Here is a 21,839-nt window from a genome sequence, read left to right as displayed (position 1 = left end):
TAGTGCTCTCTACCACTTGAGCCATAGCTCCATTTCTGACTTTTTCTGTCATTAATTGAAGAATCTCACAGATTTTCCTGCCTGGGCTGGGTTCAAACTATGATCCTCAGCTCTCAGATATCAGCCTCCTGAGTAGTTAGGATTACAGGCTTGAGCCACTGGTGCCTGGCAGTTTTCTCTCTCTCTCTCTCTCTCTCTCTCTCTCTCTCTCTCTCTCTCTGTGTGTGTTTTCTTTATCAGTTTTTGGTATGATTAACATGCAGTCTTTGTAAAAATAATATTGTGGGTTTCTATATTTTATCTGTGGTCTATTGAAGTTTAGTTGGAATTTGACCTCTTCCCTGAAAATTATGAAGAATTCACCTGTGAAACCATCTGGGCTAGGTGCTTTGGAAGGGAATGCAAAGGCAATCTCTTCTGTAGTACTAGGGATGCTTAAATTTTCAGTTTATTCTAGTAGTCCAGTTCTAGTAATTCAGATTTCCTTTCTTTATTGTCAACCTTTAAAGATTGTTGCTAACTCAAGTTAGACTAAATTCTCTTAATTTCCTGTTGCATTCCTGTTTTGAATATGCCTATTATAGAAACTATGATCACATTTAAGATAAGTGGTCCTGTTTTCACTTTATACAGTAGCACTTTTGAACAAGCCCTTATTGTATGCCAAATCATAGGGAAGGACCAGAGGGCTCTCAGATGAATACCAGGATCCTGTTGTTTAGGATCTTAACACTCTTACAGAAATAAAAGTAGAAAAGAGCATCAATATCAGCATTCAAGAGGCTGAGGTATTCAAAGCTAGCCTGGGCTATAAGACCCTATCTTAAAAAAGTAAAAATCCAAAAAAAAAAAAAAGGTACAAAGACAAAAAAAAAAAAAGTAAAAATCCAACCTTTAAACTCTGTAAGGCCCCAATAACTAATACCTGCCTGCAAAGGCAATCATTTGGAAATTCTGGGCTTTGAAGAGAAACTGGTATAACTATGGGTGAAATGAAACAGCCAGATAGCAACCCATCTCAGAAGACAAGTATACAGAAGCTGAGTCAGGACTCAGGCTGGCTCATTCATGGGGATCATGAACTAAGGTTTATATTCCAGGTTCTGGACTGCAGATCAGGTGGCCTAAGCTTTGTGAATAGCATGAGAAAGACAACGTATGGGATGTGATGAATTACAAGCAGCTGGCTATAACACTGGCATGAGTGCTGCTCACTTTGACTGGCCAGGGAAGCTCTACACCTCTTCCTCTTTGTAATCTTGGTTGGGATGGCTTTCTTCGGGACCAGATTATTTGCTGCTCTGGCCAATGCTTAGATACTATGTCCTGAAAGATCTAAGCTGTCTGCTAAGTTCATCCCCTACAGCTGATTTTTTTTTTTGGTAGGTCGTGGGGCTTGAACTTGGCTTGGGTGCTGTCCCTGTGCTCTTCAGCTCAAGGTGAGTGCTCTACTGCTTGAGCCACAGCATCACTTCCAGTTTTCTAGTAGTTTATTGGGCTGGCTTTGAACCGCGATCCTCAGATCTCAGCCTCATGAGTAGCTAGGATTACAGGCATGAGCCACCGGCACCCAGCTTACAGCTGAAATTTAAGATGGCAGGAGGGTGTTAGCCTTCTCAACTGTCCAAGCTGGCTTTGAACTGCCATCCTCAGATTTCAGCCTCCTGTGTAGCTAAGATTACAGGTAAGAGCTACTGGTACCTGGCTGTAACCCACTTTTTTTTTTTTTCTTTTCCCTCCATAGCCTTTTTTCTATTTTAAAAATTAATTCATGCATTTAGGAACAATTCTTCAGGGGCTGGGAAGGTAGCTCAGTGGTAGAGCACTTGCCTTGCATGTGTAAGGCCCTGGGTTTGATTCCTCAACACCACATAGGCAAAAAGAAAAAAGCCAGAAGTGGCACTATGGCTCAAGTGGTAGAGCGCTAGACTTGAGCTGAAGAGCTGAGGGACAGCGCCCAGGCCCAGAGTTCAGACCCCACAACCGGACCAAAAAAAAACCAAATCTTCAGTATGTAATCCACTTTTGATATAAAATTCCTGCTTAATGGCTAGGGAGTTGGCAGTACCCTAAAAGTGAGTCAAGAGAGGGGTAAAATGTTGCCTCTGCAATGTACAAACCTGTGTCCACATGGCTTCAGCTGTGTGTCTGCTACTTCATCACAACAAAGGGAGCAGCAGTTCTCACGGATGCTGACTTGTTTCAACAGAGCCAGACGCCTGTGCCTGCATAGACAAAGCAGTTTAAAATTCATTCTCCTAGCAGGAAAAGGGGTTTCTTGTTAATTGTGATGCATATAAAACACTTTGAGTAATGGCCTACCTATGAGAGATATACTAAGCCTTCCTTCTGCTTTGTTCAGTAAAGTTTTCAAACATAATACCTCATACTTTACTCTCAGGAGGCAGTGAAGGAGACTTGGACATTCTCATTTTACAGACAAATTAAAGTTCAAGGGAATGATTTACCCAAGATCACAGTTACTAAAGTCAGAAATCAAATTAAAATCCTTTGATTTTAAGTCCAGTGCTCTTTTTACCTTTTTTTTTTGTTGTTGTTGTTGGTCATGGGGCTTGAACTCTGGGCCTGGGTGCTGTCCCTCAGCTCTTCATCTCAAGGCAAGCGCTCTACCACTTGAGCCACAGTACCACTCCTGTTTTCTGGTGGTTTATTGGAGATAAGAGCCTCAAGGACTTTCTTGACCAGGCTGGCTTTGAACTGTGATCCTCAGATCTCAGTCTCCTTGGTAGCTAGGATGACAGGCGTGAGCCATCAGCGCCTGGATTCTTTTTACTTTAAAAAAAAACCTGAACTATATTGGTCTATTCACTTCATACAGAGATGTGTTTGTAAACATATTTTCAGAGTTCAGAGATGTTGAAATAATAAAATTCCATTGCAGAAAAACCCAAACTAGGGCTGGGAAGGTGGCTCAGTGGTAGAACGCTTGCCTTGCATGCATGAGGCCCTGGGTTCGATTCCTTAGCACCACATAAGCAAAAAGAAAAAAAAGCCAGAAGTGGCGCTGTGGCTCAAGTGGTAGAGCACTAGCCTTGAGCTGAAGAGCTGAGGGACAGCACCCAGGCCCAGAGTTCAGGACCCACGACCGGACCCAAAAAAAAAGAAAAACCAAAACTATTAAAAACCAGTTGTTTTGGGGCTGGGAAGGTGGCTCAGTGGTAGAATGCTTGCCTTGCATGCATGAGGCCCTGAGTTTGATTCCTCAGCACCACATAAGCAAAAAGAAAAAAGCCAGAAGTGGTGCTGTGCTTCAAGTGGTAGAGTGCTAGCCTTGAGCTGAAGAGCTGAGGGACAGCACCCAGGCCCCAAGACTGGACCCCCTCCTAAAAAAAAAAAAAAACACCAAAACTATTAAAAACCAGTTTTGTGTTTTTTTGTTTTTGTTTTTTTCCTAGACAGGTCTCAGTATGTACTCTAGATCAGATTAGAACTCACTATGTAAACCAGGCTGGAGCAGAAAAAGCTCAGGGACAAAGCCCAGGCCCTGAATTCAAGCCCTAGGATTGGCACAAAAAGAAAACAACAACAACAAAATGGATATCAGTCTAACTAAGGAAGAGAAAGATTTCTACAATGAAAAATACAAGACTTTGAAGAAAGAAATTAAAAAAGTTATCAGTAGATGGGAAGACATCCCATATCATGAATTGGCAGAATATTTGAAAATGGCTATATTGATAAAAGTAACATACAAATTCAATGGAATATCTACAAAAACCTCATTAGGGAGGTTGGGGGTGGGAGAAGAGGAACAGACGTTATGGGGACTAGTTGGATGGTGGGTGGGCTGGAGGGGAGAACAAAGGTGGTTAAATACTGTGGAAATAATTTGCAACTATAAACATGAATCAACGAAACTGGTTGGGGATGCTATTTTTTAGGAGGAGGCGAGCAAGGAGTATGATAGAGGGGGTGACATTGGTTAGAATACAGTATAAATGTGTGGAGCTATAGCAATGAAATCTCTTCTCATTTAAATATTACAAGCCAATTTGAAAAAAAAAACTTTCTTTCTAGATTCTTCAACACTAAATAACAGCAATGCTATTACATACATATTTGGTCTTAATCAAATTCTAGAAATCCCTGTGAAACCACTTCGTACTTTAGGGAAACATGGGTCTTAATTATTTTCCCAATAATTTCATATTAATAACTGGTTCATATGTATATATTTTCCTGATATGTTTCAGTTAATTTATATTTCCAAGAAAGTCAGCATGTTTAGTGAGGGTTTCAAAATTTCTTAATAAAAGTTGAAAAACGTCTCTCATAAATGGTTTAATTTATCATAAGTATATGTAACAATCAGGAGACAGCCTTGGTACATTTCTCACCTTGGCAAAATTATTTTTTCTTCAGCTGTTAGGAAGGCATAGTCATTAAAAGTGCTGAATTTCATAGATGGAGGGTACTTGAATGGTTTTGCTCCAAAATTGAACTCACATTGTTGATATGACATGAAACTAGCTGCAGCGAAAAATCCAGATCTATAAATAAAAATGAATATGGGGTCAACAGAATTCATAAAGCCAAAGTAAATCCTTACATATATTGGTTTTCAGAGTCAAGGTGAACAAGTCACATGCTGGCAGAGAGAAAGGAGAACAGTTGCTATGTATTAAGCTAGATAAGCCTGTAAGCCCGAGAATACTACACCTTTATCTTTTATGTCAAATAGGTTTAGGTCTTACTATAGGCATTCCTAAATAAATCAAATAAAAAATCACTTTCTCATTATGATTGTTTACATAAAATAAAGTTTTTCTCCTGGAGAAAAGTATATTCCGTGCATCTACTTGAATTTCTGAGACAAGCTACTTACACAGTAGATGAAAAGACTTGCTTCTCAGGAGGCAGCTGGTTGCCATTTAAAAAGAAGATCATTTGCTTTTCATTCAAGTCTAACAGAAACCCGACTGTGTCTCCTAGCAGACAAAACAAAATGCTGTTAAGGATAGTGCTGTGTATTATCAAGATTCAATTTTTTTTTTGTTTTTGGTACATTGTGGTCTGAACTCAGGGCCCAGATACTGTCCCTGAACTCTTTTGCTCAAGGCTATTGCTTTACCACTTTAAGCCACACCCAGCTCTTTTTTTTTTGAGTAGTTAATTGGGGATAATGGTTAATTGGGGATAAAAGTTTCATTGCCCAGGCTGGCTTTGAACTGTGATCCTTAGATCTCAGCCTCAGGATTACAGGTGTGAGCCACCTTAACCAGCTAATAAACAACTTTTCAACTTTTTTATTGTTGTTGATTGTGGGGCTTGAACTCAGGGCCTGAGTGCTGTCCCTGAGTCTCTTTGTGCTTAAGGCAAGCGCTCTACCACTTGAGCTACAGTGCCATTTCCCAAGATTCTCTTAAGTGCTTGAATGTCACTGTTCAATGTTAACCACAAACTCTACATGCTCATCCTTTTTTTTTTTTGCCAGTCCTGGGGCTTGAACTCAGGGCCTGAGCACTGTCCCTGAGCTTCTTTGCTCAAGGCTAGCACTCTACCACTTGAGCCATAGCACCACTTCTGGTTTTTTCTGTTTATGTGGTACTGAGGAATTGAACCCAGGGCTTCATGCATGCTAGGCAAGCACTCTACTACTAAGCCACATTCCCAGCCATGTTCATCCTTTTTTCTTTTGCAACTGATCTGACCTCCACATACCAGTGTTTTCATAAGCAATTAAGAAAACATACTGCCAGTTAAACTCTGACAATGTAGGATGCACAATTTCAAGGATGTTAAAATGTGGAAAAAACTGTGCATTATGTGAGCAATAAAATATGGATGAAATCATGATTTATTTGCCTCTCTGGTAAGATATGAAACTCCCTAGATAACATCTACCCAAAAATATGCTAAAGGCCTAGGGTGATAAATGCGCCATTATACCCAACTGATAAACTCATGATGGAGAATTCTGAATGAATACCTTCTTTCCAGCATGGGTGTGCATGAGGCTTACTTCTGGCATTGTACCAAATCAGCTGCCGGCAGCCATCATACGCACAGGAGTATTCATCATCCCCAATGCCATACCCTTCCTGGAGAGAGACAAGGCCCAGAGGATGAGCAAGGTTCTGCCTGCTCTGACCTGGGAAGAGAGTGTATCATATATAACTATTAACCTAGTGGCCGGACTTTAAACTTTTTGGATAAAGGAAAAGCCTTATGGTTCCTAGTAAATAGATTACAGCTTTATATACTGTATTGCTAAGTATCTCCTTTGTTTTAGGCATTTTCACATTTTTATTTCTCACTAAGCACCATAAGGCTGGTGGCTTACACCAAGGTGGAAGAGGTAACACAGGCACAGAGAGGTCCATCAACTTCACCTACAGACATGTTACATGAGAAGCAGAGTCAGGTGTGGACTTAAAAGTCTTGATGCCAACATCACTACTCTTTCTACCTCACTGTGGCCAGGCAAACACTTTCCTGCAAGTAGATTAAAAATATTCAAATGCTTAGAGATTTTGAGACAGGTTAAAATGGACCTCCTTTTAGAGGTTCCACCAGCTAAAAGCTACTTTAAGAGTAGCCCAATTTGAGTGTCATACAAGTCCTTGATACTTTTTCTTTAATTACACATTGCCTTTCAATTATCTCCTAGAATTATTAACACAGATATATAAATAGGACCCTAATGAATTACTTTCAGTGCTTACAAAAAATAAGAATGTTGTGATATTTTGCTTATTCTATGGCCTAAACAATGAAGCCAGCCCCTTGTGGAAATTTAAACCACCCCCTGTCTGTATAGTCAAAAGCATTCAGAAAAGCCAGAACAATGTCCACTTGAAACAAAGTTGTAAGTATGGGAAAAAAATCAATAAAATCCTGTTTGGGAAAAGGCAGATTTCATCAGTTTATAATAGGGACTCAATTAGTACTTGGATTAGAGAAATGCATTTGTTTGTTTTTAAAGAAAGAAATCATCACAATATGAAGGGTGAGAAAAGTTCCTGCAATGGTATTCACTGGACACTATGTTGAAAATGAACTATATATAACTGGTGGGTGGGGATGGGAGGGAAAAACTAGGAGAGAGCAAGGGAAGGGGTGACATTGTTCAAAAAGAAATGTACTCTTTACCTGACTTCTGTACTGTAACCCCTCTGTACATCACCTTTATAATAAGAATAAAAAAATTAAAAAAAAAATCTAAGAGTAAGAAAGGAATCCAGAACACCGGTGGAGAGAGTAATTGTCACGTGCAGGGGGAATACCTAACTCCAGTGGTTACAAAAATAAATAATTTTGTATGTGGGGTTAAAAAGCAGAATATGAGACATCAGGGCTGCTCTTGGTCAAAAATACATTAGTAAACCTCACTAAGCAGTTTCACTTACTCAAGCAATGGTCATGGGCTTGATCTTTAAATAGAACTAAAAGTGCTACTGAGGTCCATAGTGTAATAGTTGGACTAAAGGCAGATTTATAAACTAATGATGTGATCTGAGTCTAACTTGCATCTTAAATACTAGTATAACATTTACAGGTCAAGAGGGTTACTTACAGAGTATTTTATTTTCTTTATCGAATCAATAAACAGAAACTGGAAATAAAAAGATAAATTAAGAGCCGGGCGCTGGTGGCTCACGCCTGTAATCCTAGCTACTCAGGAGGCTGAGATCTGAGGATGGTGGTTCAAAGCCAGCCCGGGCAGGAGAGACCGTGAGACTCCCATCTCCAAAAAACGACCAGAAAACCGGAAGTGGCGCTGTAGTTCAAGTGGTAGAGCACTCGCCTTGAACTAAAGAGCTGAGGGACAGCGCCCAGGCCCAGAGTTCAAGCCCCACCACTGACCAAAAAAAAAAAAAAAAAAAAAAAAAAAAAAAAAAAAAAGATAAATTAAGAAAAAAAAAGAAACGCTCTTAACTTGAATTAAACATCTGCAACTATATGGCAGAAATCAGTCTCACCCAGCAGATGGAATGATTCAGCTTCACTGGCCATTAAAAACTATGTGTATAGAGGAAGCAAAGGAAGGGGTGATATTGTCCAAAATGTAATAATCACCTGACTCATGAAATGGTAACCCCTCTGTACAAGACCTTAATAATATCAAATTATATTAAAAATAAGTCCAGGGGCTGGGAAGGTGGCTCAGTGGTAGAATGCTTGTCTTGCATGCATGAGGCCCTGGGTTTGATTCCTCAGCACCACATAAGCAAAAAGAAAAAAGTCAGAAATGGAGCTGTGGCTCAAGTGGTAGAGTGCCAGCCTTGAGCTGAAGAGCTGAGGGACAGCACCCAGGCCCAGAATTCAGGCCCCATGACTGTCCCCCCCCCAAAAAAGTCCAAAAGATAAAACTCTATTATGTGTAACATTCATTGTCAGATGCCCTATGCCTAGAATTGTGCCTAGATTTCATATAGAAGCTGCCTTCATAGAAGAATCCATACTTGCTCTAGCTCTAGGATAACTTTTCAGTGCCAATTGTCTCACATTCTCTTCATGTTTGGGGGTTTGAAGAGGGCTTTGTGGGGAGGGAGGTTTTGTTTTTTTGTTTTTTTTTTCTTTTTTTGGTTGTGGGGCTGGAACTCTGGGCCTGGGCCCTGTCCCTGAACTCTTCAGCTCAAGGATAGTGCTCTACCACTTGAGCCACAGCACCACTTCTAGTTTTCTGGTGGGTATTTGGAGATAAGAGTTTCATGGACTTTCCTGTCTAGGGAGGCTGTGAACTGCAATCCTTAGATCTCAGCCTCCTTGGTAGCTAGAATTATAGGCAAGAGCCACTGGTGTCCATGCTGGGTGGGAATTTTTGAGGCAGGGTTTCACAATAGCCAAGGCTGTCCTCAGGCTTGCGATCCTCCTGCCTCAGGGTCCTGTATGCTGGATGATAGGTATGTGCCACCAAGCTTGGTGGATTCTCCCCATATTTTGTGTACAAAGTAAACGACTGCTATAGACCTTGAATGGAACTGAATTCTAGTCCTATTTTCTTGTCTCAGTTTTCTCATCTGTAAAATGGAAATTGTAATATTGCACATGAGCATCAGTATGAATTCAGCACAAGATTTTTTTTTTTTTTTTGGTGCTGGTACTGGGGTGGGGCTGAACTCAGGGCCTCTCATGCTCTTGTTTAACATTTTATTCAAGGCTAGCTCTGTACCACTCAAGCTACAACTCTAATTTGCAGCTTTTTGCTAGTTAATTTGAGAAAGAGTCTCTTGGTCTGCTGCTTGGGTTGGCTTCACATCTCAAACCTCAGATCCCAGCCTCCTGAACAGCTATGATTACAGGCATGAGCATCAGCTTCTGGAAATATGTTCGCAATAGCTAGGATATGGAAACAACCTAGATGCCCCACCACAGATGAATGGATCCAAAAATTGTGGTATCTATACACAATGGAATATTATGCAGCCATTAGAAATGACAAAATAATGGCATTTGCAGGGAAATGGATGGAGCTAGAAGGAATCATGTTGAGCGAGGTAAGCCAAGAACGAAGAGACAAACGGTACATGGTCTCCCTGATAAGTGGATGATAAATCCAAAATGTTAGGTGATATGACAAAACAGGACTTAAGAAACAAAGAACTCCCACTCATCTGGTTGAACCACTACTAAATATCCCCATGCTGCTGATCACATATATGGTATATAACATGTGAGCACCGTTATATATTACAGACTGTGATAGACAATTTGCTCCAGGAAAGTTAGAATGAACTTGTGACTTTAAATGAGCATCATTATTCCACAATACTGTGAAATTCCGGAAATTATGTAATCACTTAATCACAATCAAAAAAAAAAAAAAAGAACCTCGGGGAAGGGAGGGAGGGAGGGGATGGTAGGGGGAAAACAATGGAGGGGGTAACAATGTTCAAGAGGAAGTGTACTCATTACCTCACTCATGTAACTGTAACCCTCTGTATAGTATCTTTACAATTAAAAAAAAAATAACAATAAAGAAAAACCTATTGTGTCCAAAAAAAATAATAAAATCAGATTTTCTGTGCAGTAAAAAAAAAAAAAACTTAAAAATATGATCTTTTGGGCTGGGAAGGTGGCTCAGTGGTAGAGTGCTTGCCTCGTATGCATGAGGCCCTGGGTTCAATTCCTCAGCATCACATAAACAGAAAAAGCCAGAAGTGGCGCTGTGGCTTAAGTGGTAGAGAGTTAGCCTTGAGCTGAAGAGCTGAAGGATGCTTTCAAGCCCAGAGTTCAGGTCCCACAACCGACTGCCCCCCCTCAAAAAAAAAAGACCTTTTAAAAGGGGTAACGATGATCAACAAGTAATGCACTCATTGCCTTACTCATGTAAGTAACTGTAACCCCTCTGTATAGCATCTTTATAATAAAACTTTTAAAAATGACCTTTTAAAAGTCTTAAAAAATAAATCACCTCTAGGTACTTTATTTGGAGTAGGCAGTCAGCATAATTGGTAAACTAGTGCTGATGTTAGAAAACAGACACTGGAATTTTTCTTCAGACCCAGTTTCTTTTGACCCTTTGGAGGCTCAAAAAAGGCCCAGATTTTCAAATGTCAATGTATGGCCTAGAAAGAGGGAGGGGAGCACTTTTGATGGGGAGTCCCAGCAGAAGAAATGGAAGACTGTGCTTTACTTTTCTACTTTTACCAGAGTTCAGACTTGACTTGTACATTAACCCTTTTATTCCAATATTTTTCTTTGTCTAGGAATTTTAGTAAAATGCCATGAACAATTTCAAAGTATAATAAAGGGCCCTTAAATATATTAATATTTATTATGTACAATATATTTATATATATATTCCCCTACCCTCCCACCCTGCCCCAGTACTGGGGCTTGAACTCAGGGCCTGAGTATCATCCTTGAGCTTCTTTGCTCAGTGTTAGTGCTCTACTACTTGAGTCACAGTGCCATTTCCAGCTTTTTCTGAGTAGTTTACTAGAGATAGAAGTTTCAAGGACTTTTCTGCTATGGCTGGCTTCGAACCATGATCCTCAGATCTCAGCCTCCTGAGTAGCTAGGATTAAGGTGTGAGCTACCGATGCCCAGCTTTAAAATATATTCTTATAGCTGGCAAGTTTAGAATGCTCTTATTGGATCACTTGTACAGCCAATCTCAGGAACGTACATACAGACTGGAGTATTATTTAGATTAATAAAACAATCAGGGTCTTTTCCTTTCTCAAGGATGAAAGTCATATGAATGCAAAATACTTAGTAGAAACTGATTTAATTTTAAGTAGCTTACAATTTGGCCAAAAGAATAGTCAGTTGGGCTGGGCTTTGGAAGACTATAACTTGGCCATAAAAAACATGTATCTGCAGGATAGGGAGGAACTCTAGTGCTCTCCGGTTCAGTAGTAGCCTAGGACTGTGTAGTCTAATGGATTTATTAATCTTCCCTTTTATATCACTGCTTTCTGTAAGAAAAGGTAAGCACTAAATTTTGACCATAAATGCATCTACGATTTATAAGGTAAAAGTCAAGTGAGAAAATTCAAGTCAACACTTAGTATTGTATGAAAGGAAGAGAATTCCTTCAAGATTTCTCAAAGGAATTCCTACAAGATTCTCAAAGATTAATCTCATTGTAAAAAGTCATCCTGACTTAATATAAAAACTAAGCCAAAGATATGGTTGGTTGGGGCCATAACACAGCCTACAAAGATAAAGGCCCACCCAACCCCTAGTTGGACAATTAGATGAACTTTAAAACTCAAGGGAAAAACCCCACAAAACAAAAACCACAGAAGAAAAAAATGGCAGAGGGGCAATTTCGCTTGTGTTTTCCCATTTTTCAATCACTTTAGCAAACCACTGTTAGGAATCGGGCACTAGGTAGTTACTGAGCAAACTTGTTCAAAAAGTATGTGTGTGTGGCCCTCTTCTGCCCATCCACCAGAACTGCTGAGCAGAACTGCTGTTGCTTCCTTTGCATGGCTCCATGGTACTCACATGATTGAGAAACTTGCTGTCTCTAGTGGCCCAGCCAATCTGCATGACACCAGAGGTGACCACAGTTACTTCATAGTACCATACTCCAGCATCTACACAAAACGTGCAGCGCACACTTTCAAAAGAGGAGGCATCACAGCGAGCCTGGAAAAATAAAAAAGTACGATAATCTACCATTAGTGCCTGGAAACCACCAAGTAAGGGAGACTGGCAGAGCTGAGTGTAATTTTCCTTGTTAAACTCTAGGTGAACTACTGTTATATCCTCTGCCCATCCTCAGTGACAAAAAGTATAAAAGCAAATGAAACACACTGTACATATTTCCTAGTTTAACTTCCAGGGAGATCTCACAAGATTGGCACTAATCTTACAAGACCTTGAAGATAGCTGCAATAAGAAAGGCTTTTAGCTTCACTTTTCAGTACTTAAAAAGCTTTGCTTTCAGACTAAAACCTTTTACAAGTGCATAAATCTTCACCTGGCAAGGGGAGAGAAAGGCATAAAACAGGGTACTGAAGTATAACCTAAGGAAGAAAATAACACAAGAGATTGTTTTGTAGCCATCATCCATCTAATTCTTTGCTCCTGACATGCCTAGATGCCTGGCACCTTCTTGTACATAAATAACCCTAACACTAACCTTGGGTAGCATTCGCTATACAAGGAGAAAAGAAAGCTAGGCCCTATGACAACTGGCTGTATGGGTATTTAAAAAGAAGGGGCTTCTATTTGAAACAGTAGTCTTTGGACCTTTGGTTGAGCAAAATGGCCAAGATGAAAAGCAGAAACTTGAACCAGTCAGGCAGTATGACAATGCCTATAGCAGGGTAGCAGCATGTGTGACATTACAGAGTAGATGAGCCAGGAGCTGGTGGCTCACGCTTGTAATCCTAGCTACTCAGGAGGTTGAAATCTAAGGATCGTGGTTAGAAGCCAGCCTGTGCAGGAAAGTCCATGAGACTCTTATTTCCAATGAACTTCCAAAAAAGCCAGAAGTGGAGCTATGGCCCAAGTGGTAGAGTGCTATCATTTGAGCAGAAAAGCTCAGGGACAATGCCCAGGCCTTGAGTTCAAGCCCCCAAAAGACAAAAACCCCAAAACCAGATTAGATAATGCTCTATAATAACACTAGCTCATATCTTCTGCTCTTAACTACTCTCCAGCTAGAAAATAAACTTCCACCTGTTCTGCAACCCATTTTGCTTTTGTTCAGAAGTAGGGCATGAAAATGGGAACAAAATGATTTTATTCCCTGAAGTCCATCTGTGAGAACTTTACCTCCAAGCCATGAGGTGAGATCTTCAGGTACTCGCTGACATCATTGCTATTCAGCATGGCCCTAATGCTACTCAAGTCCACTTTCTCGTAAGTCAGTTGTCTACCTTCTTTTAAAACTGCAAAAGAAAAAAAGTAGTCATGTTTCCTAGACAGGCTGCTATGGGAAGAAAAGGAAAGCTACTGTCAGCTGCCACCTCCATCTACCACCAGTATCAAGGAGCAGAGAGAATCAGTGGTGAGCTTAGCACCTTATATGTGCTGCTACACTATCACATGAAGGCGACAAGCAATTCCAGGTAAGGAAGCCCTGGGGAAGCTCATGCTTTCATCCCTTGTATCTATTATTTTGCATAAAACAACATTCACATTACACTATTTCAGAAGTCTTAACCGTCTTAACTATCACTATACTGAACCCACAATGATGAGGCAGAGGAGGGAAGTTTCACATTAGCCCAGTGCTAGCAGTGAGGGGTGAAGAACAACTGTTACAGTGTAAGACATGACTAGGGATTAAAGTACAAAGCTGAGAGGGGGGAGGGAAGTAAAATGAACAAAGTCCAAGTGCAAGGAACAGGTCCAGAGGCAGGAGTCACTGGGGTTTGTTTTCAAGGAGGTGAGGAGACAGTATGCATTGGAGAGTTGGTTACTTAGAGCCGTATGACTAATGAACCTCACTGCAGTAGGAAATGAGAAAATAAGGTTTAACATTCCTATAATTCTTATCTGAAGGGTCTCTTGTAAGGGCTCACATCCACTACTATGAAAGAAAGGCCAGTGAACCTATCAAAGAAATAGATTTAGAAATAAAAGCACATTTTAATGAAGGACAACTTCTACTTACAGAGATTGTCTAAACTCCACTGGGCACAGAAGCCAACTTGACGTTTCAGATAATCAGGTTCATAAGCCCAGGACTCTAATGTGACAAGCCGGTCGCTAATACTGGATTCGGAGATAGTCAATTTATTTTCACCTGTTGAGAAAGATGCAATTGTTGAACTACCTATAAAAGAGTGGAATGATTTGCTGGGTGAATTAGTGGCAATAGGGAGTGATGAAAACCAATTGGAAAAGTAGAAGCCATAATGGACTTCAACTAAAGCTTCCAGGGATGACACAGCCAAAAAGCACGAAGTACATTCTGGCGATCTCTCCTCTCTAAATGCTTAGTGACTGAGGTGGGAAAAACCCTTGCCTTTGTCCCTGTTGCACTTCACTGGCATTGAAGTGTCTATCCAGGCAAAAACAGAGTGTACCACAACTGCTAGGGTGTAAAGCGTACGCTCACTCAATAACTCAGAAAAGTAAGATTTTTACATCATAGAAGGTCGTTAATGCAGAGAAGTCACTATACCTACTTGTCTGTGCAAACTTTTCCAGTGCGATAAGTGCAAAAAGCATGACAGTGGGGTGGGACTGTAACTTCTGAAAGACAACACAAGACAGAAACAAGTTATTGCCAGGCAGAGGCAGCAAGTTATCAGTTCCTTCTTCTTGCCCAATATGTGATTACACACACATATATTTTAGCAGTCAGAAAAACTTCACTCATTCAAGTCCTTTATTGTCCATTTGGTTAATAGTGTTTGTAATGAAGAACTATGATAAGAATCTCGTAATCTATTTTTTTTCAAGTCACTGGGGTTATCTATAAATATGAAAATTTCAACTGTATGTATCATTAAGAGTATTATATCATTTTACCTAGCAAAATTTGTAATAGGGCTTTATTAAATAAAATTATTTTTATTATCATATTCTTTAAAAGCAAGTGAAACAGAAAACTTGAATTGTTGCTTAAATTGATCTTTTATTCAGAATAAGAACACCAGGTTCCAGAACTACAAATAATGAAATTAACAACTGTTTTTAACCTGGTCTCTGAAAGGATTCCTACAAATGCTGATAACAGAGGAGAGAGCAACAAGTGTGCTGTTCATACATGTGAGTTCATATCCTGTAAGCTTGCACTTAAAGAAAGGTCTACTCTTGTTTTTATTTTTGTTTTTTGCTGGTCCTGGATCTTGAACTCAGGGTCTGGGCTCTGTCCCTGAGCCTCTCTATGGTCAAGGTTTGAGCTCTACCACTTGAGCCACAGCACCATTTCTGGCCTTTTCTGTTTATGTGGTACTGAGGTATCAAACCCAGGGCTTCACACATGCTAGGCCAGCACTCGAACACTAAAGCTACATTCCCAGCCCATAGTCTACCTGTTTAACATCCTATCTTCTTATAGCCATCCTTCCCCACAGCTGTGCTGCGAGCCTCCAGAGTGCTCTAGAACACCAGAGAATGCCCATTTATTTTTCCAGTGCCCACCTAAGCAGGGAAAAGCTCATATAGCCACCATCCTGCTCTGCCACAAAGCTACGCCATTCTTGTCTTCCTGTCTCTGGGCTTCTACTTGTGGGCCAAGAACTCATTGTGTCTTCTGGGAAGAACCAAGTCCTAACTTTATGGCATGGCCCAGCTGAGGCTCATCTTCATTGAGATGTGTGTCTCACCCTTCATATGCCATCCACCTTATATTCTTGAAGAAGAAGTTTGTCCTTGCTCACATCCTGTCTTAAGATGGAGGCTCTGTTGTCTGAGCGTTCTGTCCATTAACTTACTAGGAAAACTCTTTGAAGGGAAAACCATGAGTTGCCACTCCTGTTTCTTCAGTGTTTACTCAAAGCAGCAGTGTAAGGGTACTCTTAAGCAATATCATGTAGGCACTAACAAATAAGGTCTTTAACACTGGAGTTTTGAAAAAGGCCAAAATTTACTGTGAAAGTAACTAAATCTATCTATCTATCTATCTATCTATCTATCTATCTATCTATCTATCTATCTATCTATCTATCTATCTATCTATCCATCCATCCATATATATATAGATATACCTATATCTATATATATCTATACACATACACCACTCTGTATAACTACTTAAAGATAATTTTGAAAAATGAGAAAAAATACAGACCAGTCAAGACTAAAGTTCATCATGATGAGAAATCTGAAGGCATACACAGGCTCACTAAACAACAAGCTTCACAAACAATATACAAAATACTCAGAAAACAGCAGGTTTAAGAACAGTAATAGAGAGGGAAAGGGGACAGGCCTAGAGATTTATATATACTAGGATCCTGGCCTGATGTTGGAATGCCATAGAGTTTTGTTCCCATTGAAGAAGTCCCTATTACCACATTGGAGACTATACAGACACACAAGTTAATAATGGCAGCTATCTTATGGCTAAATTTAAAACCAACCTGGGCGCTGGTGGTGGCTCATGCCTGTAATCCTAGCTACTCAGGAGGCTAAGATCTGAGGATTATGGTTCCAAGCCAATACTGGCAGAAAAGTCATGAGATTCTTATCTTCAATTAACCACTCAAAAACCAGAAGCAGAGCTGTCGCTCAAGTGGCAGGCTGCTAGCGTTGAGCACAAATAGACTCAGGGACAGTGCTCCGACCCTGGATTCAAGCTCCACAACCGACTAAAAATAACTAATTTAAAACCTAACAAATTCAGATATTTTTGCTTATAATAATTTGCATCCCAGTTTTGGTTGTTATTATTGTTGTTAAAGATAAAGGAGCCAGGTACAGGTGGCTTATACCTAGCTGCGAAACTCTTATCTCCAATTAACTACCAGAAAGCTGAAAGTGGAGCTGTGGCTCAAAGTGGTAGAGCGCTAGCCTTGAGCAAAAAAGCTCAAGGACCGTGCCCAGGCCCTGAGGAGTTCAAGCCTTATGGCTGATGAGAGAGAAAAAAAAAAAAAAAGGATGTAGGCTGGGATATAGTCCAAAGGTAAAGTCCTTGCCTGGAGCACATAAGGCCCTTGGGTTCAATCCTCAATACCATAAAACAACAACAACCACCCTGAAAACAAAAACAAAAAATATAAAAAAAACCAGGACAGAATAAGTAAACAAATAAAATATAGACCTGATTCTACTCTCTGTGCCAAGAACTATACTGGCAAATTGAGAAAAACAAACAATTCTACATGACTAAGAATAACTAGCCACTTACCAGACACTGTAGCAAATATTCCAGTATTCCTGGGCTAAGTAAACCTATACTTGCAGGACCTAGACAAATACAAGAGATACTGGATATAATTAAGAGTAACATGTTATTTTTAATTGATAACTAATGACAAATTGCTAGTAGAACTCTGAATGCTTTATAACGTGCTCCATGCATATTCTCTTCCTCAAGCCTCCTATTCTTATTCTTCTTCCTTTTTTTTGGTTGGTGGTGGGGCTTGAATTCTGGGCCTTGGCTCTGTCCCTGAGCTCTTCAGCTCAAGGAGAGTGCTCTACCAATTGAGCCAGAGGAGCACCACTTCTGGTTTTCTGGTGGTTAATTGGAGATGAGTCTCATGGACTTTTCTGCTGGGTCTGGCTTTTTTTTTTTAATTTAATTTAATTTTATTTGTGAACATACTGTACAGAGGGGTTACAATTACATGGGCAGGATAATGCGTACATTTCTTACCAAGCATTGCACCCTCCTCCTTTGGTTTACCCTTCACATCCCTTCCCAGCCTCCCCCCTCCCCCCCAACCGGGGCTGGCTTTGAACCAGCCTCTTAAGTAGCTATGATTACAGTTGTGAGCCACCGACACCTGGCTGAGCCTCCTATTCTATGTGTGGTTATAGTTACCATGTTCATGGCACAGCTGAACAACTGAGCCAGAGTTCAGAGATCAACCCAAAGGCACTGAGGCCCATGCCAGAGTAGAAACTAGCACCCATGTTCTGATTTCTAATCACTCTGCAAGTGTACTTGAAGGAATTAGCTGAGCTATTTATGTGAAGCTTCTGTTGTTAAAATTTCTAAAATGAGTAACATTCATAGATAAGTCAAATAACTCTGTCTCAGGAACTGTTCCAATTTAAAGCCCTTTCTGTTAGGCATCGGTGGCTCATACCTGCAACCCTAGCTACTTAAGAGGAGTAGCTAGGATTTGAGGAACATGGTTCAAAGCCAGCCTAGACAGGAGAATCCATGAGACTCTTATCTCCAGTTAACAAAGAGCTAGAAGTAGATTTGTGGCTCAAGTGGTAGAGTGCTAGCCTTGAGCACAAAAGCTCAGGGACAATGCCTGGGCACAGAGTTTAAGTTCCAGGAATGGCAAAATAAAAACAATAAAAATAATATAAAGTCTTTTTCTTTTCCCCTGTTGTCTGGTAAGTGTTCATTATCTAGGTACATTTTATACAATGTATATCACATGTTATTATATCCATGTGTAATTGTTGTTACACTGAATTTAGCTTTTTTCTCATCATCATCACTATCACAGTTAGGGTTTTGTTTGTTTTTTTGTTTTTTTTTTGACAGAGTGTCTTACTATGTAGCCCAGGCTGATCCTCTTGCTTCTGCCTCCCAGGTCCTAGAATTACAGACCCTTATCATTACACCAAGCTTTCCTTTAATTTTAAAGAAAGTAAATACAATTTTTACCTTTTAAATTCCTCTGAAAAGCAACAAAATTAAATTAGATCACATTTAATTCTGTATCCTTTCATTATTTTCCTTATTAGTCCTTTCCTTCCTTCTTTTTTCACCAATAGGTGTGATGACAGGTTCACACTTCAGGTTTCCCCTCAATGTCAGACTAAAGGTCTTTCTCCACGGCATTTCCTAGACTTACCTGCTAGTTTCTCGGCCAAGCAGCCTAGGACTGCAGATGTGTTCCTATGTTTGGCAGGATGGCCTGAGTCCTGGCAAGCTACTTCGCCATTTAAATTAAGAATTTCAGTCAATTTCTGGAGTGCATCCTAAAAACAAAAATGTACAAGTATTTTCCTAAGAGAATTCTTTGAGGACAAAGTTAAAGCCAGATATTAAATAAGCTCAGACTGTACATAATAACCCTAATATCCTTATTCATGAGAAATATTATTTGATCAGCCTGAAAGTTTTCTCATACAAGCTGCTAGATTCCATTTCATTCCAAATACATGATACTTAATCTTGAATCATTATGCTAACTAAACCCACTCAAATATGCTTAATAGTATTAGGCCCTAGTAATACTCAAGTAAAAAGTTACTTTTTAAAGTTTTACCAAGTTAGAACAAATCCCACCAGAGTTTTTGCTTATACTGGGGCTTGAACTCTGGTCTTTGAGCTCTTGCTTAGCTTTTTCCAATTAAGGTTAGTGCTCTACCACTTGGGCCACATCTCTTCTCTACTTCCAGCACTTTGATGGTTATTTGGAGATAAGAGTCTCTTAAGATTTGCCTACCAGGCTGGTTTCAAACTAAGATACTCAGATCTCAATCCCCTGAGTAACTGGGATTACAGGCATGAGCCACTGGTGCCCAACCACCATAGTTTTTGAGGTAAATTAAAATGGAAACAGCTTATAAACTTAGGTGTAAATATCAATCGAACATCAATGACGAGTTTAAACACTTCCATTCTATCCATAACACTTTTACTGCACAGGACCCGAATGTCTGAGGCTTAAGCAGACAAATGAAAGATACTAGAATTAAAAAAAAAATCGGCAAAACATGATTTTTGTTCTAAGGTAGGAATAATCACTATAAAAATCTGTAATGTTTGAGGAAGACTCTGAAGTGCTTTTTGCATAAGACTGTTTTGTTTTAATAGAAAACCTTTGTCCTTTGTTCTGAGGAAATTGGTCAGAAAAAGATAAGAAAGTCAGCTTAGTGACTGAACATTCTCTTCTAGTTTCCAGATTGTCATTGTAGATAGAAATGCTTTTACTTTTAACAGTTGGAAAACATTAAACTAAAACCTTAATAGTATACTATTATAGACTAGGTAGCACATCATTAGTAATAAAACTTTTAAACAATGAAATCATTAGTGAATAAAACATCTCAAACATATATGATATAATGTATTATATCAATTTTTATGGTTATTCATCCTGTGAAAAGATGACAGCATTATACAAGATCAGTATTTACTTACTTTAGTGGGCAATGGACATTCATCTAGTAACAATGTTATAACAGCTGGTCCCAATGGATCTTCCAATGGTATTACTCTAATTAAAGATTGGACAACGTCCAACCATCCTTCATCTAAAGGCAAACCAAGAAGATTATGTAATGGACTATCTTGAAAAAGTGAAAATATGTAAATAAAAGTCACATAAGGGGGCTTCATGTTAGCATGAATTTGGCCTTTACTGTATAACTTTTTCGGTGGGGGTCAGTCCTGGGGCTTGAACTTTGGGCCTGGGTGCTGTCCCTGAGCTCTTCAGCTCAAGTCTAGTGTTCTACCACTTGAGCCATGGTGCCACTTCGGTTTTCTGGTGGTTAATTGGAGATAAGAGTCTCATGGACTTTCCTGTCCAGACTGGCTTCAAACCATGATCCTCAGATCTCAGCCTCCTGTGTAGCTAGGATTATGGGCAGGCAGCCAGCCACACCGTGTAACTTTTAAAAAGCTAATTAATACCTGCCATGGACATAATCACCTATTGTTAACTGTTAAAAATCTAGTTTCATGTGTCTATAAATTCAGTTACATTTTTTTTTTGGGGGGGGGGGTCTGGTCGTGGGGTCTGAACTCTGGGCCTGGGCGCTGTCCCTCAGCTCTTCACCTCAAGGCTAGCACTCTACCACTTGAGCCACAGCGCCACTTCTGGTTTTTTTCTTCTTGCTTATGTGGTGCTGAGGAATCGAACCTAGGGTCTTATGCATGCAAGGCAAGCGTTCTACCACTGAGCCCACCTTCCCAGCCCCCAGTTACATGTTTTTTATGTTGGTTCTGAGACTTGAACTAATGGACTGGGTACTTTCCCTGAGCTTTTTTTGCTCAAGACTACCACTTCAGCTATACCTCCATTCCAGCTTTTTGATGGTTAATTGCAGACAAAAAAAAAAAAAAAAAAAAAGAATCTCATGGAGGTTCCTGTCTGGGCTGGGTGAACACTGATACTCAGATGTCAGCCTCCTGGGTAGCTAGAATTACAGTCATCAATCACTGATGTCTGGTTCAGGGACATTTTTATATGGAGAAAATTTAAGCTATAGTTTTCGGTTTTCAAATCCTGATTTAATAGGAATAAGAGCTGGATACCAGTGGTATAATCCTATCTACTCAGGAGACTGATATTAGGAGGATCAGTATGAAACCAGCCCAGAGACTTCATATTCAAATGACCAGGAAAAAGCTGGTCTGTAGGTTCAGCTCAAATAGTAAAGTGCTAGCTGAGAAAGCAACCAAGCAAGACAACAAGGGTGTGAGTTCAAACTCAGGTACCAGCAAAAACAAACACTTTCCATCATGTAGGAATTATTTGGGAAAAGTAAATATTACTAGCAGTTGGCTCTATTTTTAAAATTACACTTAGGAAATTGAGGAATAAAGTTTATCTTCCCATTCTAGAAGTTATGACCAAAGATCTATCAATGCCAAAAAGACTTTCTTTTCTTTCATAATGTCAAATAAGATAAAATAACCACAGAGAAATGCAACTGAATATCCAAGATATAATATATGGTGCCTATTACACTTTTACTGGAAAATCTCCATACTCCAGGGCATTTTCCTGTGAATGTTTAAAAATTTTTTATTTTACAAAAGTGGATGTATTTCTTTATTATTAATTAAAATCAGATCATATTAAAAACAAAAAAATTACCTG

At 39.7% G+C, this 21,839-nt stretch overlaps 1 protein-coding gene across 2 annotated transcripts in view; it reads right to left on the bottom strand.

Moving 5' to 3' along the window:
- Positions 1–21,839, bottom strand: part of Rspry1 (ring finger and SPRY domain containing 1) — a 48,402-nt gene that overhangs the window by 2,881 nt on the left and 23,682 nt on the right. For both annotated transcript variants that reach the window (XM_069992356.1, XM_069992357.1), the window contains exons 3-14: positions 21,837–21,839; positions 20,156–20,268; positions 18,861–18,987; positions 17,231–17,289; positions 14,562–14,628; positions 14,045–14,176; positions 13,201–13,316; positions 11,923–12,066; positions 5,951–6,062; positions 4,847–4,949; positions 4,359–4,511; positions 2,121–2,225 (exon numbers count right to left, since the gene is read on the bottom strand). The exon at positions 21,837–21,839 is cut by the window's right edge and continues 50 nt beyond it. In XM_069992356.1, the coding sequence (XP_069848457.1) occupies positions 2,121–2,225; positions 4,359–4,511; positions 4,847–4,949; positions 5,951–6,062; positions 11,923–12,066; positions 13,201–13,316; positions 14,045–14,176; positions 14,562–14,628; positions 17,231–17,289; positions 18,861–18,987; positions 20,156–20,268; positions 21,837–21,839 (1,234 nt within the window). The remainder of the gene's footprint in view (positions 1–2,120; positions 2,226–4,358; positions 4,512–4,846; positions 4,950–5,950; positions 6,063–11,922; positions 12,067–13,200; positions 13,317–14,044; positions 14,177–14,561; positions 14,629–17,230; positions 17,290–18,860; positions 18,988–20,155; positions 20,269–21,836) is intronic.

The sequence above is a fragment of the Dipodomys merriami genome, unplaced genomic scaffold, assembly GCF_024711535.1.
Source record: "Dipodomys merriami isolate MVZ:Mamm:240054 unplaced genomic scaffold, mDipMer1.0.p SCAF_41, whole genome shotgun sequence".
NCBI classification, from domain to species: domain Eukaryota; kingdom Metazoa; phylum Chordata; class Mammalia; order Rodentia; family Heteromyidae; genus Dipodomys; species Dipodomys merriami.
Note: the sequence above shows the minus strand (reverse complement) of the source record. Positions and strands in the feature narration are given on the sequence as shown.